This window comes from Pongo pygmaeus, chromosome 7 (genome assembly GCF_028885625.2).
Source record: "Pongo pygmaeus isolate AG05252 chromosome 7, NHGRI_mPonPyg2-v2.0_pri, whole genome shotgun sequence".
Classification (NCBI taxonomy): domain Eukaryota; kingdom Metazoa; phylum Chordata; class Mammalia; order Primates; family Hominidae; genus Pongo; species Pongo pygmaeus.
In genome coordinates this window covers 17913350-17929024 of record NC_072380.2, presented here as the reverse complement: position 1 = coordinate 17929024, position 15675 = coordinate 17913350, and the positions used below count along the sequence as shown (strand labels likewise).

Below are 15675 nucleotides of genomic sequence, written 5' to 3'. Positions count from 1 at the left end.
AATTGGCTCAGGGTTCTGCAGGCTGTAAAGGAAGCATAGCAGCATCTGCTTCTGCGGAGGCCTCAGGGAACTTACAATCACGGCAGATGGCAAAGCAGAAGCAGGCACATCTCACATGGTGGGAACAGGAGAAAGGGAGGGAGGAGGTGCGACACTCTTTTAAACAACCAGATCTCATGAGAACTCACCACTCACTGTACAGTACCAAGGGGGATGGTGCTAAAACATTCATGAGAACTCCACCCCCATGAGCTAATTGCGTCCCACCAGGCCCTCCCTCCAACACTGGGAACTACAACTCCACATGAGATTTGGTGGGGACACACATCCAAATCATATCAAGAGCTGAAAATCCAGTCCTTGTGTTGACACTGCTGGGGAGCAGACTTTGGGAAGCAAGGGGTCACCAAGGAATAGGGCAAGAAATCAGTTACTTGGAAATTACAGTGCCAAGGTCAGAGCAGAATTAACTGTACAAGCAGGAGTTAGAACAGTCATATAGAGATGGTTCAGAAAAAACATTATAATTATTATAATTACAAGACTGTTATAATAATAAGACAGATGATAGGAATTCTACATGACTGTTTTTTGATGTAAAAGCCAAAAAAATGAGAATTCAGTAGATTAAAACAATATTCTTCATACATTAAGTACAAGTATGAAGGAGAAAAAGGGGAAATAAAATATAAAATATAAACACAGTTCAATTGTTCTTTATATTTTAGCATATAGGCAAATAGTACTAGAGAGGCTACTAAGAACAGACACTCAGTAAATAAAATATATAACATAAAAATTCCAATAAAGTATAGTTTTTTTATATATATATAATATGGTATAAAATATATAAGAACTTGTTCACATCAAAGTTTATGTTTTTGGTGTCCTTGAATTTAAAACAATTAAATATTCATACATATAATCTGTAGAAATATAAATTTTTTCTTCTTATTTACAAGTTACTTTATTATACTAAATGAGTTATTTTCTGAATTCTAATTTATCTGATGGTAGAAAACACCCAATTACATACAACCTAGCAATTTGTGCAAACAATGCACAAGGCACATGATTTTCTACAGCATGCTATTAAGCTGTATCTTTTTTTAAAAGCATTTGGGTGCTAGTGAATTATGAATTAAAAGGTTACTGTATCAAATTCATATTAACTGGTGGCAATAACAAAAATCTGGCATCACCACCGCTATTCAGTTGACAAGACCACTGGCTCCACCATCTCCCCTTCTTCAGGAGCCCCCAGTCTGCATGTGAGTGTCTTGAGGCAGGATACAAAGTGGCCTAATGTGTTGACTCTGGAGTTTGATTTCAAAGTCCAGCTGCCCATCTTGCTAGCTGTGGCCTTTGGGGACATTATATAACCTCTATGTGTCCCATATTCCCCATCTGAAGAATGAGAATAAGAATGCTGTGTATTTGTTGTAAGGATTAAAATATATTCAAATTAGTGAATATATTTTGGCCAGGTGCCATGAATCATGCCTGTAATCCCTGCACTTTGGGAGGCTGAGGTGGGAGGAACACTTGAGGCCAGGATTTCAAGAACAGCCTGGGCAACATAGTGAGACTCTAACACTACAAAAAAAAAAAAAAAAATTGCCAGGCTTGGTGGTGCACGCATGCAGGCCCAGCTACTCAGGAGGCTGAGGCAGGAGGATTGCAGAAGTTTGGGGCTGCAGTGAGCTGATTTTGCCACTGCACTACAGCCTGCCTGGGTAACAGAGTGAGACCTGTCTCAAATAAATAAATAAACAAAATAAAATGAGTTAATATATTTAACACTGTAGAGCAAAAGAAGTACTCAATGAATGCCAGCTATCTATGGACATTATTATATCCTTGTTTTCAAGGGAGAGAGCCTACTCACTCTACCCTACAAGAGTATCGCATTCTCTCAATATTAATTTAATTGCACATTTAAAAATAACAAAGAGAGCATAATTGAATTGTTTGAAACACAAAGGATAAATGCTTGAGGGGATGGACACCTCATTTTCCATGATGTGATTATTATGCATTGCATGCCTGTATCAAAATATCACATGTACCCCAACAAATACATACACCTACTATGTACCCACGTTCCTTTATCCTTTTTTTTTTTTCCTTATGTTGCCTGGGGGTGAAGATGGCGGTAGCAGGGCCAGTTATGGCATATCCCAGCATGCTCTGGGGAGTGGCAGCTGACCTCTGTTGCTGACCTCTTTTTGTGTTTAGAATGTGAGGTACTTTGTGCCTTTGGTTCTCAGCCTTGAGCCTCAGCCACCATCCTGAGACAAGAGGAAAAAGCCCATTTGGCAGGCCGTCACGTCACTTTACGAGCTTAAACATTCAGCCTTCCAACATGGCTTGCTTTCTGCATGATCAGAGAAAGGAGGCACATCACCCAGTTTAATACAGTGTTTGTCAAAACAGAAGGCAGGACGCCTTGGCCTCACTCTAGTATTGTGTAAATATTCAAAATTCTTTTTCTTTAAAAAAAAAAAACTCCCATGAACACAAAGCTCTTTAACCTTGCCTTTCTTCTACCTATTCTCCAGGGAGTTAAATGGGTCAGAACATTTTGAAAATCATCATTTTAAATATCAAGCTTATATTTTAAATTCTACATTTTTCATACTTCCTGCTGTTAATGGTTTAAGTGTCATTTCCCAAAGCAGGTTTCTTAACTTGTCAGCTATAAGCAAGTTGACCTACTGGTGCTTTTTTGCTTTTTTAATGTTTATTTATTTGTTGGGGGTTTTGTTGTTGTGTTACTGTTTATTTCAGTTAAAAGCTTTTCTTAAGTTGTGTTTGGCATTTTCTTCTGGGGAGAAGGAAAATTTCAAAAACAAGACCAAAAAAATAACAAACTCGCAGTTAGCATAAAATAATAACAAGCAGAGAAGGTTGGCTGAAACCTCTATATTCACTAAGTTTTCCGGAGGCAAATGTTATAGCTAATCACTTCCATATTTGCCTGGAAAATAGTTTGATCCTTATGAGTCTTTAGTATTCAACTCTTTGGTAGGAAATTAAATGTAAGCAAAATCTTCTTTCCAAATAGGGCTAAAATCTGCTTACTTTAATAAAAGTGTTGTACTATATACTTGACTACAAGATGTAAACTTTATAACAACATTGAACTAATTTTAGGTAATCATTTTCTCATTGTTTTGCTTCTTGTTTAATTGCCAAAACAAGATCCTTTTTATAATTTAGCATGTATTTGAACACTTGTGCTTCTGAATCTTGAAAATAAATATATGAATAAAGCCTAAATCACTACAAAGGTAAATATCTCACCAAAGCAGGGGTATATGGTTGGTCCCAACCATGTGAAGGCTTTATAAAACGACTAAGGTTCTTTGTTTTCTTTTCTTTTCTGATGTCTGTGGCCTATTCAACCTACTTAATGTGCAATGTATTTTATCTGTAACAAAACAAGAGAGTTATAAATTTGGCAATTTAGTATCAAAACAATGAACATTCGTTTTTAAATCTTTAAACATCTTTAAAATATGCTACAAGAATGGAATTATCCAATCAGAAAAATTTTTTTTAATAAGGAAATTAACAAAGCGATAAGGGTAAAAGTGAAAGCTGATGATGTTATAGTATTTTTATTCAAATGTTTGTAGATGGCTCTTCTTGAGACTATCTGTTTATAGTGACCACTACTTCAATCATCCTAAAACCTAGCTTTCTATGCATCTGAACAATAGAGAGGTCCCCATTTGCCACATTCTCTAAGTCTGTACGGATCAACCTAGGTGAGACCCAATGGGTATTAATTTACATCACCCTCAAGTGGCTTAAGAAACAGACAACACCTTTTGGCAGGGTGTGGTGGCTCACACCTCTCATCCTTTCACTTTGGAGGCCGAGGTGGGTGGATTGCCTGACCTCAGGAGTTTGAGACCAGCCTGGCCAAAATGGCAAAATCCCGTCTCTACTAAAAATACAAAAAAATTAGCCAGGTGTGGAGGTGCATGGGTGTAATCCCAGCTACTCAGGAGGCTGAGGCAGGAGAATAGCTTGAACCCAGGAGGCGGAGGTTGTAGTGAGCCGAAATCGCACCATTGCACTCCAGCCTGGGTGAAAGAGCAAGACTCTGTCTCAAAGGAAAGAAAAAAAGAAACAGATGTTACTTTTTGGTGACAAAGGGGTAGCTATGTTTGCTTCAGTGTTCAAAGAAATACCACAGCAAAAAAGAATTAAGGGATGAAAAGAATAGCAGAAGCTTGCGGTTTTTAGCAAAAACATCTAAGAATGTATGGACTTTTAGAAACTTCGGTGGGTTAGTAAAAAATCTAATAAGGCTAAGAGGTTATAAGATTTTGACAAGATTATGGGTGCAGCACACCAACATGGCACATGTATACATATGTAACAAACCTGCACGTTGTGCACATGTACCCTAGAACTTAAAGTATAATGATAAAAAAAGATTTTGACAAGATTACTATTTTGGGTTCATTTTCAGATGTCCAGAATGATTTATCATGCTCTAAGTCAAGATAACCTGTAGTAACTTAGTGGTTTGGTGTTAACATTTCTGCTTTCATTTTTAGCTTCATGGGTGAGATAAATTTTACTATTCCGTCTGATAAAACTGTAAGTTCCACCTAAATATACTGTTATTACTAGACTACATGTAACTTGTTTTTTTAAGATTGTTTTCTACAAAACTGAGAAATTAGAAACTAAGCCAGGCGTGGTAGCTCACACCTGTAATCCCAGCACTTTGGGAGTCTGTGGTGGGAGGATAGGATTGTTTGAAGCCAGGAGTTCGAGACCAACCTGGGCAATATAGTGACATGCCCCCCATCTCTTAAAAAAAAAAAAGTAAAAGAAAAAAGAAGAAACAAAAAACTAGATTCTTATTTCACTCCCTTTTTTTCCTCCATGATTATATGAAGGATTCAGGTGGCAAATATTAGCAAAGTAAATAAAACTTTCCTAATATCCACTGGAAGATGTACAAGATGCAATTTTAAAAAGCTGATTTCTATACCATGTGTTATCTGTCTCCAGTGATATTGAATAGTCTCATTCAGAGGCTCCCTAAGGGCGGGGAGAAAAAGACACATAATGAATGTTACATTACCTTGTTTTGAAAACAGATTGTTCAGAGATTTTCAATGATGGGTATAAGCTCAGTGGATTTTACAAAATCAAACCTCTCCAGAGCCCAGCAGAATTTTCTGTTTATTGTGACATGTCCGATGGAGGAGGATGGACTGTGATTCAGAGACGATCTGATGGCAGTGAGGACTTTAACAGGTGTGCTAATTATGATGTAAGACTTTATTTGTAGTAGCAAATGTGAGATTTCTAAGTCAAATATTTTGATCATATCCTGAAGTCTATTAATTAGACAGAACTTCATTCTCTTTAAATAAGAATACTGAAAATGAATTAACTAATCAAGAAAATATTGGAGGTGGTGGTAGCAGGGGGTGGGTGGTGGTCACTTTGGTACCACAAATGGCGTTTGCTCAAATCAGCTTCCACATTACATTTTTTTAGAGGATGGAAAGACTATGAAAATGGCTTTGGAAATTTTGTCCAAAAACATGGTGAATATTGGCTGGGCAATAAAAATCTGCATTTCTTGACCACTCAAGGTAAGGTTTGAATGATGTCAAATTTATTTCAAATACAATAAAAACAACACTAGAATATTGTTTTACCAAATTATAGGCAATGGAACTAATTCAATAATTGCTATGATTTGCAGATGGTAGTGATAACTTTTGGGCAATAATCCCAAATGTAAAATGTGGCTGCCTAAACTTAGAAACAGAAAAAAAAGCTAGAATTGGGTTGGGGGGAATTGTTTTCTCATATATATGTATGAGAAATATCTATCTATATATATATTTATAGATAGATATATATTCTATATATAGTGTACATATAGCTATATATAGATATATAGAATATATGTCACCATATATATCTATAGATAAATATAGAATATATGTCACCATATATATCTATAGATAAATATAGAATATATGTCACCATATATATCTATAGATAAATATAGAATATATATATATTCTACTTCTGAAAAGGATATATAATGTCATAATTATTCCTTTTTGATACCTTGAGTTCCTGAAGATTGTATATACTGTATCAGTTACCTAATGTCACAATAATAACGTGTAACAATCCTCTTCCGAAGCTAGTGGCGTAAAATCAACAACCATTTATTACTTCTCAAAAATCTGCAGGTTGGCTGGGTGATTTTGCTGATCCGGGCTGGGCTCTGCTGATCATGGCTGGGCTTGCTTATGAGTCTGCCATCAACTTCCTCATTGAAGTTGCTGCTCTGGGATGGAAGGATTCAACCTGGCTCCATCGGGTCTCTCATCTTCCAGCTAGCTAGCCTGGACTTGTTTTTGTAGCACAGGCAGGGTTCCAGAAAAAAGAGTGGATGTATATAAGTCTCTTGAGATCTAGGCTCAGAACTGGCAGGGAGTCGTTTTTCTTTTATTGGTGAAAGCAAATCACAGGAGCAGCTCAGACTTTTTTTTAAAAAGGAAATAAACAATAGGAGGAGTTATGAAGACATATTATGAGAGAGAGGTGAACAATTGGGGAATTGGCGCTATTTTTCCAATAAAATACTATAATATATGAAATGTCCATGTTTCCACATACCTCTCACCTTTTATGCTGAAATTTTTTCAAAGATGCAACCAATTTGAAAGAACTTTCAACCTACCACCTGTATCCTACATTAACATTTTACCTTGCTTGTTTTTGTTACGTATCTATCTGTTTGCCCACTACTCAATCCATCCATCAATCCATCTTTTCTGTATATATATTTCAAAGTAAATAGCAGACATCTGGACAAGTCTCCCTATATACTTTTAAATTCTTATCTTTAGAGTTAAATATTTGTCTAAGATATCATTGTTTTGATAATGACTTTTCCAAGCTTCTATCTCCCATGTTCTTTTGCTCCAATTCATTGTCTTCCCTACCTCTGTTGTAGTCTGAGATTATCATCAGTCCCACTCAAGTCTGATCCTGAATCCTTCATAAAAGGCAACTGTAATGCCCAACAAAGCATGCTAAGTTACACTGCAATTGCATTAAAAATAAACAACTGGGCATGGTGGCTCATGCCTGTAATCCCAGCACTTTGGGAGGCTGAGGCGGGTGGACCCCTCGGGGCCAGGAGTTTGAGACCAGCCTGGCCAGCATGGTGAAACCCCATCTCTACTAAAAATACAAAAATTAGCTAGGCATGGTGGCACACCCCTGTAATCCCAGCCACTTGGGAGGCTGAGGCAGGAGAATCGCTTGAACCCAAGAGGCGGAGGTTGCAGTGAGCCAAGATTGCACCAATGCACTCCAGTCTGGGTGACAGAGCGAGACTCTGTCTCAAATAATAATATAATAGTAATAATAATAATTAATTAAGATAAAACAAAAGTTCATTTGTTCCATCCAAGTTCTGGAAAGCTATTGGTGTTTCTATATTTATAGTAGTAGGCTTATGGTTATAAACTTCTTTGCGACACTAGAATAATAAACATTAGACAGGATGAGTAATCCTAGAAAGCTTATACTTTCTTTATATGTCCTTCTTATGATCAGTGCTCTCTAAATTTATATAAGGCTTCCTTTCCTTCAACATATCTATTATTCTAGTTTTAAGTGTTTTATGCCAGATATATAAAATTTGCCATACCAACTTCTGTTTCATTTGCACATTGATATTTATCTGGTTTCTCATTTAAACTATGAAAACCCCAGAGCAGTAACCCTTGGCTTTTTCTAAATATATGAAATTCAAACATATCATTTTTTAAGTTATTATGATGTACGTATTTGCCCAGAGGAACTCTGCCAACAAACCTCTTCCTTTTCATATTTCAACTTGGTACTCAGGCTGGCTAATCTCGTGGCAGAAAAAATGTATTTTTCACTTCCTGGGCCCCCAACCACGTATCCCATCAATCCAGACAATAGGCAGTGCTTTTGTCTCTGCATTCTTTAATTATGAGAGCATTACGGCTAATGAATTACCTCTGAGAATAGCTTTATCCCCACTACATAAATCTCAACTAGAAGTAGTGGCAATAAAATTGATTTAGAAATGGTAAATGTAACTTGTTTATTTATTGAACAAAGAGACATTTAAATGTTAGCCAAAAAATTGAGACATTATGTCTCTTCTATAACAGAATTTTTTTTTTTTTTTTTTTTTTTGAGACAGATTCTTGCTCTGTTGCCCAAGCTGGAGTGCAGTGGCACAGCCTTGGCTCACTGCAACCCCTGCCTCTTGGCTCAAGCAAGTCTCATGCCTCAGCCTCCTGAGTAGCTGGGATTATAGGCGTATACCACCACACCCAGCTAATTTTTGTATTTTTAGTAGAGACGGTGGTCTCACCATGCTGACCAGGATGGTCTCAAACTCCTGGCTTCAAGTGATCTGCCTGCCTCAGCCTCCCAAAGTGCTTGAATTACAGGTGTGAACCACCGCATCTGGTCTGTAATAGAATATTTTTAAAGACAGTCGACTTAGCCTGACTTGCTGCTCTTATACACTCTACAGTCTTGTCTCCTGTGACCTTTACTACCTTGAAAGAGCTCCCTGGGGGAAGGAAATTGTGGTGCTAAATCAACAAGCCCAAGAGAGGCCCAAATCCCCTCTTAAAGGGACTCCAGTCATGAGGAATCCAGCATTCCCTGCCCCAACAGCCTTGAGTTTGTTTATAGGACTCCTTCAGGCTGTTCTCTTGTCTGTCCTCTTCTGCTGCTGGTGTGTGCCCCCTTAAGCTTGAGGGGAGGCTAAAAAATGGCTTTTTTTTTTTTTTGAGACAATCTCACTTTGTCGCCAGGCTGGAGTACAGTGGTGTGATCTCGGCTCACTGCAACCTCCACCTCCCGGATTCAAGCAATTCTCCTGCCTCAGCCTCCTGAGTAGCTGGGATTACAGGCATGCACCATGCCCAGCTAATTTTTGTATTTTTAGTAGAGACAGGGTTTCACCATGTTGGCCAGGATGGTCTTGATCTCCTGACCTTGTTATCCACCCACCTTGGGTGTGAATAGAACTTGGATATGTAGCCTGGGATGTCCACAAGTGGATCCAAAGCCCCTTGCTATAAGTGATGGAGATGGGGATGGAAAGAGAGAAGAGGCCAACCATAGATGGGGCCTAGGTGATAGGACTACTGAGGGACTCTCTTTCCCAGTGCCTCCATGGTCTGGCTTGAAACTCCAAGGAAAGTGAGGCTCTAAATTCTAACCTGACCTTACAGGTCATTGTTCTATCTTATTTATCAAAGTAGGAGGATAGAACAAATGTGATCTAATAATTTGATTTATAACCTTTGGTGCCCCTGACAAGAGTTCTGTTTCTGAAAAAGGAATAGTCTTTGTTATTTCCAAACAATGGAAAAAAAAGATTACTTGAAGGTAGCAACTATTTTAATCATTTTAAAAACATAATGCTCTTTTATCACCTAGAATTTTTACAGTCATTAAAGTATATCTTTAATGTTTAGAGACTTTTTGTCATCATGTATCATGCTTTAGCATATATAAAAGATAATATATACCCAATACATTGTATTCTTTTTTTTTTTTTGAGACGGAGTCTCGCTCTGTCGCCCAGGGTGGAGTGCAGTGGAGCAATCTCAGCTCACTGCAAGCTCTGCTTCCCGGGTTCACGCCATTCTCCTGCCTCAGGCTCCCAAGTAGCTGGGACTACAGGTGCCCGCCACCATGCCTGGCTAATTTTTTGTATTTTTTAGTAGAGACGGGGTTTCACAGTGTTAGCCAGGATGGTCTCAATCTCCTGACCTCATGATATGCCCGCCTCGGCCTCCCAAAGTGCTGGGATTACAGGCGTGAGCCACCGCCCCGGCTCCATTGTATTCTTAAAATGCTTTTACGTTTAGATATCATCTCTTCAGAAATACCTTTTTACTCAGAGTCATTGATGTTAGTGTATTTTCCAGTAATTATCATCATCTCTGCCATTGAGAATGTTGGTGGTACAGCATTTGTCAAGAATATTTCCTTGTTGTCTCTGAAATTCTCTTCCAATGACATCCACTCTACAAACTTTGATGCTAACAGTCTCTTGATCTTATGAGCCGGTATCAAAGGAAGGTTTTCGGATAACAATTAGGATTCATATTTCTTCCTCAATTATTCTTAAAGGGTTTGCTGGCTGATCTTTTATGCTATCAGAAAATAACCAAGTTCAGGCATATGCAGGCAATGGCAACTACATTTTACAAACCTACTGGCTCAGCCACTAGAGATTACACAATGTCATTAATAGTCACCATTTACATTCAAGATCAACATTCTTATTGAAATCAAGAAAAAGAGGACAAACTATTAAACGTAAAAACGTCGATCCTTTCGTTGTTAGATTGCTTTAAGTAATCACTTATTTTTTCTGTTGTTCATTATTAAGTGAATTGCACTAGGTTTTACCTCTGAGAGATCTGGTAGACATTTTTTAAATTTAATATTGTATGCATCTTTTTTTAAAATAAATTACACGATAAAATGTTCGTGTTATAAATACAAAGGAGTCACTGTTTAATCTTTGAAAACTGATTCTTGGCCAAAGGAAATGGTAAAAGTAAAATAGAGCTGGGAATTATTTTTAAACCGCAGTAGTCGGTGTCATGTCACACATTTTTAAAAATTATAATCGCTTGTTTCTTTTTTAGAAGACTACACTTTAAAAATCGACCTTGCAGATTTTGAAAAAAATAGCCGTTACGCACAATATAAGAATTTCAAAGTTGGAGATGAAAAGGTACTACGATTTTCTAATAAGTAAAACCGTGAATAAATGCTTAAAATGTGCAATATAACCCTGGAGTCAGTGGAAATAAAAATATACAATAGAACCTGTTCTTTTGTTTATGAAATAAACTTGATTTTAAAATGGTCACAGAGGAACTCCACTGACAGCAGAAATGCTCTTTTTCTTTAGAATTTCTACCAGTTGAATATTGGGGAATATTCTGGAACAGCTGGAGATTCCCTTGCGGGGAATTTTCATCCTGAGGTGCAGTGGTGGGCTAGTCACCAAAGAATGAAATTCAGCACGTGGGACAGAGATCATGACAACTATGAAGGGAACTGCGCGGAAGAAGATCAGTCTGGCTGGTGGTTTAACAGGTTTGATGTCTTACGAGCATAGTCGTAATGGAGTTGATGATATCTCACTGATAGGCATTAATTAGCAATATAATATGTATGGTAATGTTAGTCTTTATTTATAATATTAGTATTATTAAGTAATCATTCTCATTAGAATTCTTCAGCAATGAAGTAGTTTTGAGGATTTGTTCATTGTGTACATTAGTAAAGTTTAAATGTCATAGAAATAAATTATTACTTTTACAAAGATCATTTGCAAACTGAATTATGGATGAGTTATAAATAGAAGGCCACAAATTCACACAAAGAAAGAGAGAGCATATATATATATATGGAGACTATCTGGCATCCTAATAACCAACTAGTTCTTCACCTGACCATATCACACAAAAGAGCCACTGTTATTGCTGTAATGTTTCTGTATAGTACTACTTTTCAATCACTATGGATTTCATTAATTCATTGAGTCTAAGCCTCTCCCAATACAGAAATTTCCTTTACAATAATCCTGAAACCTAATTCTACTCTCTGACTGAATAATTCATGTTACTTTATCAGCAAATTCATTCCATTTTTGATTGTACATAGTTGCTTTTTTTTTTTTACTGATACAAAATATTTTATATATTGCTGGGGTTCATGGGCTAATTTTTGTATTTTTGGTAGAGATGGAGTTTTGCCATGTTGCCCAGGCAGGTCTCGAACTCCTGGCCTCATGTGATCCACCTACCTTGGCCTCCCAAAGTGTTGGGCGTGAGCCACCACACCCGGCCGAATTCATAAGTTTTAAATTGCATGTCATTCTGAACAGAGATTCACACCATTGGTTTCTTTCTACCCAGGAGGTGGGTCTCCCCTTTGTCTGGTGTATCCACACTGAAAGCCCTCCCTGCCCCAAGACCCTTAGTAGAAGTCTGAGTTATCAGATCCAGTGTTGCAGTTTCATAGTGCTTGTGTTCGAATCACGCTTATTTGATTTAATAATGGTCCCGAAGCACAAGAGCTGTAATGCTGACATATTGTTATATAATCATAATCTTTTATTATTAGTTGTTGTTAATCTGTTATTGTGCCTAATTTATAAATTAACTTTATCATAGACATGTATATTATAGGAAAAAACAGAGAACTACTATAGATGGTTTTTCTCCTTCCTACACCCAAAAGATGTTTCCCCCTAGCGTTCTGAAATTTTACGGTGACATACACTGTTATGGTCTTCTTTTTGTTTACTACAGTGGGTACTCAGTGGTTCTTTTCAATCTATATCATGTCCTTCAGTTTGGTAAATTTTATTTTCTTTATCTGCTCATTACTCACTTCGTAGCTGTTTCGGTTATCATACTGAAAAAGCATAGTATCAATATATACAATTTGGTATTATCTGTAGTTTCAGGCATCCACTAGGGGTCTTGGAACGTATCCCCTGCAGATAAGGGAGTACTACTGCTGTTGTAAAAATAGTTATTTTTTCTATATTTTGCTTTTTTAAAAAAATATTTGAGTCCATTTAATATTTGATCATTTATAAAGGAACTGGAGTATTTCCAGCAGTGTGAAGGAGAGAAACAAATTTCTCTCTCCTGCTTTGCAAATTGAAGGTGATGATGGTCTTTTCCTTAGTGGTTTTCCTGTTATTTTAAAAACCATCTTCTTCACCTGTTCCTACTCCTCCTTTCTTTCCCCCTTGTTCTTCTAAGTCAGCATGACATAAAACTTACATGTAATTCATGAAGTTTGCAAGCATCACCAATGTTTGATTTTGAAAAGAATTCCATATACAGAAATAATTACTAATAGTATCCTGAGATCAAAACCATGTGCTTTATCCAGCTGACTGGCTTCTAAGGCATCTGAATGAAAACTACCATACATATTAATGTGGGCAAAGGAATGATTTACCTGACTTTAAAGATATGGGTTCAGGGAGAACAAAGAAAGGCAATTCATTAGCTGGAGCCAGCCACAGAGCCCACGTTATCCTTGGAATCAAAGGAGTTGATAAGGCTGCGAAATTGGAAAATCAGTAGGCATTAAGGGAGAGAAAGTAGATTGTTCTAGAAACTTGGTGCTACTTCTACCATACCTATTATTAGTGAGTTTGACTATCATCTTTTCTTTCTTTTTACTCTTGCTTTTTTTCTGTCCCATAGTTCTTCTAATTTACATGAAATGTTGGCACTTCATAAATATTACCCACCTATAAGATGTTCTTTTTCTACACAGCAAACCAATCACTGTGTGTTGCTGTCTTTTCTTTGTTAGTGCAGTATTTCACGTGAGTGCTCACAGCCACTTCTTCGCCAAGGAAGCCCCAATTATCCCCCAACCTAGTTTCAAATCCAGGCTGTTCTAAAAACTAAAAAATGCTAGAAAACTGGTCTCAGAATAGCGAAGGTTTCTTATATTCATCACAGAGTGAGTTTCCTAATGGGATTCAAATTGTAGACCAAATATAAAAATATAGTTAGCAGACGTCTCTAGATAGACAAATATATGCCAAAATATATATTCTGGAGACTCAATTTACAGTATTTTCTTTTTTAACATTACTTTCCATGCTGTTTTAAAAACACAGTAGGCTTTGACATTTGCAGACTTGACATACGTATTTTCAATTAATTACATCCATTTAAGTTAGGAGGACTTCGAGAACGCTCAGTAGGAGTGAATCATTAAGCTGATAAGTGATTCAAGCCAGCCACTCAGACTTTGTGGGCAGACTATGTGCTTTTTTGATTCAATAATTTGGGTTTTTCCATAGATGTTCAGAACTACCTCTTGTAAATGTTCTCCTTCTATCCTAATTCTGACATATTTTCATTAATTGTATCAATAAAGAAGTATATGGTAATTAATTTCATAACAACACACATAAACTTATTACATACTCTTACATGTAAATTATACATATCAAGGACAAAATTTATAGACTCCAAAGGAGGAAAGAAACATTTTTATATTGTCAATAACCTAACCAGCTTATCTAGATTAGTGCAATATATGTAAAAAATTAGCAACTGGGAAAAAATGATTATTGGTTGATGGGTGGCAAAACTTTAAATAGTGGTTTAAGTTTGTTTGCTTACCCTCGAGATTAAAATAATTGATATGCTAGCAATTTAAAGAAGGGGAGATAGGGAGTTTGAATTATGAAAGCTAAGTCTTAGCAGCAGAGGAACGAACGCGTGAGTGCAAATTATCCAGGAAAGCCAGTAGTAGAGCACTTTGCCCACGCCTTGCTTTGCTGACACTCACCTTAGCTCTTGTTAAGTATGAAATTAACACCGTTCTGAGTCAGGAGGTTGTAAGGCTGGAGGTTACAAGGATGCGTTTTTGTTTGCTTCTTTTAATTTCTTGCTTAAAGGCAATCGAAAATTGAAATGCTTATTTTTCAATGCACTGTGAGTGGCCTGGGTTGTATTTTCAGATTTGTTATGGCAGTAAAACTCACCAGTTTAAAATACCCATCTCTGACGCCGGGCGCGGTGGCTCCCACCTGTTATTCCAGCATTTTGGAAGGCTGAGGCAGCAGGATTGCTTGAGCTCAGGAGTTTGAGACCAGCCAGGGCTACATAGCGAGACCCTGTCTCTATTATTTAAAAAAATTAAAAAATAAAAAATAAAACACAATAGCCATCTGTTGTAGAAATTTCTCAGCTTTTGGAAACTAGTAAATATTTACTTGTCTGAAAAATGGCAGAATTCATAGTTCAAAAATTTTGAGTATTTGTAGCAAAATAAAAGGGATTCTGAACAATATTTTTCTAGTCTGATTGTTGTTTTCTTTTTTTTTTCCCCCTTCCACTAGGTGTCACTCTGCAAACCTGAATGGTGTATACCACAGCGGCCCCTACACGGCTAAAACAGACAATGGGATTGTCTGGTACACCTGGCATGGGTGGTGGTATTCTCTGAAATCTGTGGTTATGAAAATTAGGCCAAATGATTTTATTCCAAATGTAATTTAATTGTTGCTGTTGGGCTTTCGTTTCTGCAATTCAGCTTTGTTTAAAGTGATTTGAAAAATACTCATTCTGAACATATCCATGCGCAATCATGACAACTGTTGTGAGTATCGCTTTTCATTCTTCTCACTTGCCTTTGTTACTTAATGTACTTTCAGTACAGCAGATATGCAATATTAACCAAATAAATATAGATTGTGTTAATATTTATTGAATCCCTGTGTGCGAAGGGCTCTGATAAGAGCTTATGTCAGACAAAACATAAAAAGCATGGATTATATACCATGACTTAGGAGATACAAGCATAAATGCATAATAAATTATGAATGCAATTGGAAAAACACATGACAAAATCCAGCAAATAATGGATTGCCGAATCAACTGCAGGGACAATAAATATTATGAGTTGGAATTTGAACTCAGGTTTTGGATTATAGAGTGGAAAACTTTAAGCACAACCCGGAATCTTAATCACTACAAAACGCTACTTGTATTTTTAGGAAGTTCATGTAGGTTATAAACTTCTCTCACAGGGCTCATTTTA

The 15675-nt window shown here is 36.9% G+C and overlaps 1 protein-coding gene across 3 annotated transcripts in view; it reads left to right on the top strand.

The window, feature by feature from the left end:
- The window catches only part of FGL1 (fibrinogen like 1), a 35205-nt gene extending 19870 nt beyond the window's left edge, over positions 1–15335 (top strand). For all 3 annotated transcript variants that reach the window (XM_054498511.2, XM_054498510.2, XM_054498512.2), the window contains 5 exons: positions 5127–5286; positions 5533–5630; positions 10725–10813; positions 10994–11181; positions 14975–15335. In XM_054498511.2, the coding sequence (XP_054354486.1) occupies positions 5127–5286; positions 5533–5630; positions 10725–10813; positions 10994–11181; positions 14975–15134 (695 nt within the window). In that variant the 3' untranslated portion in view covers positions 15135–15335. The remainder of the gene's footprint in view (positions 1–5126; positions 5287–5532; positions 5631–10724; positions 10814–10993; positions 11182–14974) is intronic.
- Positions 15336–15675: the final 340 nt, after the last annotated feature.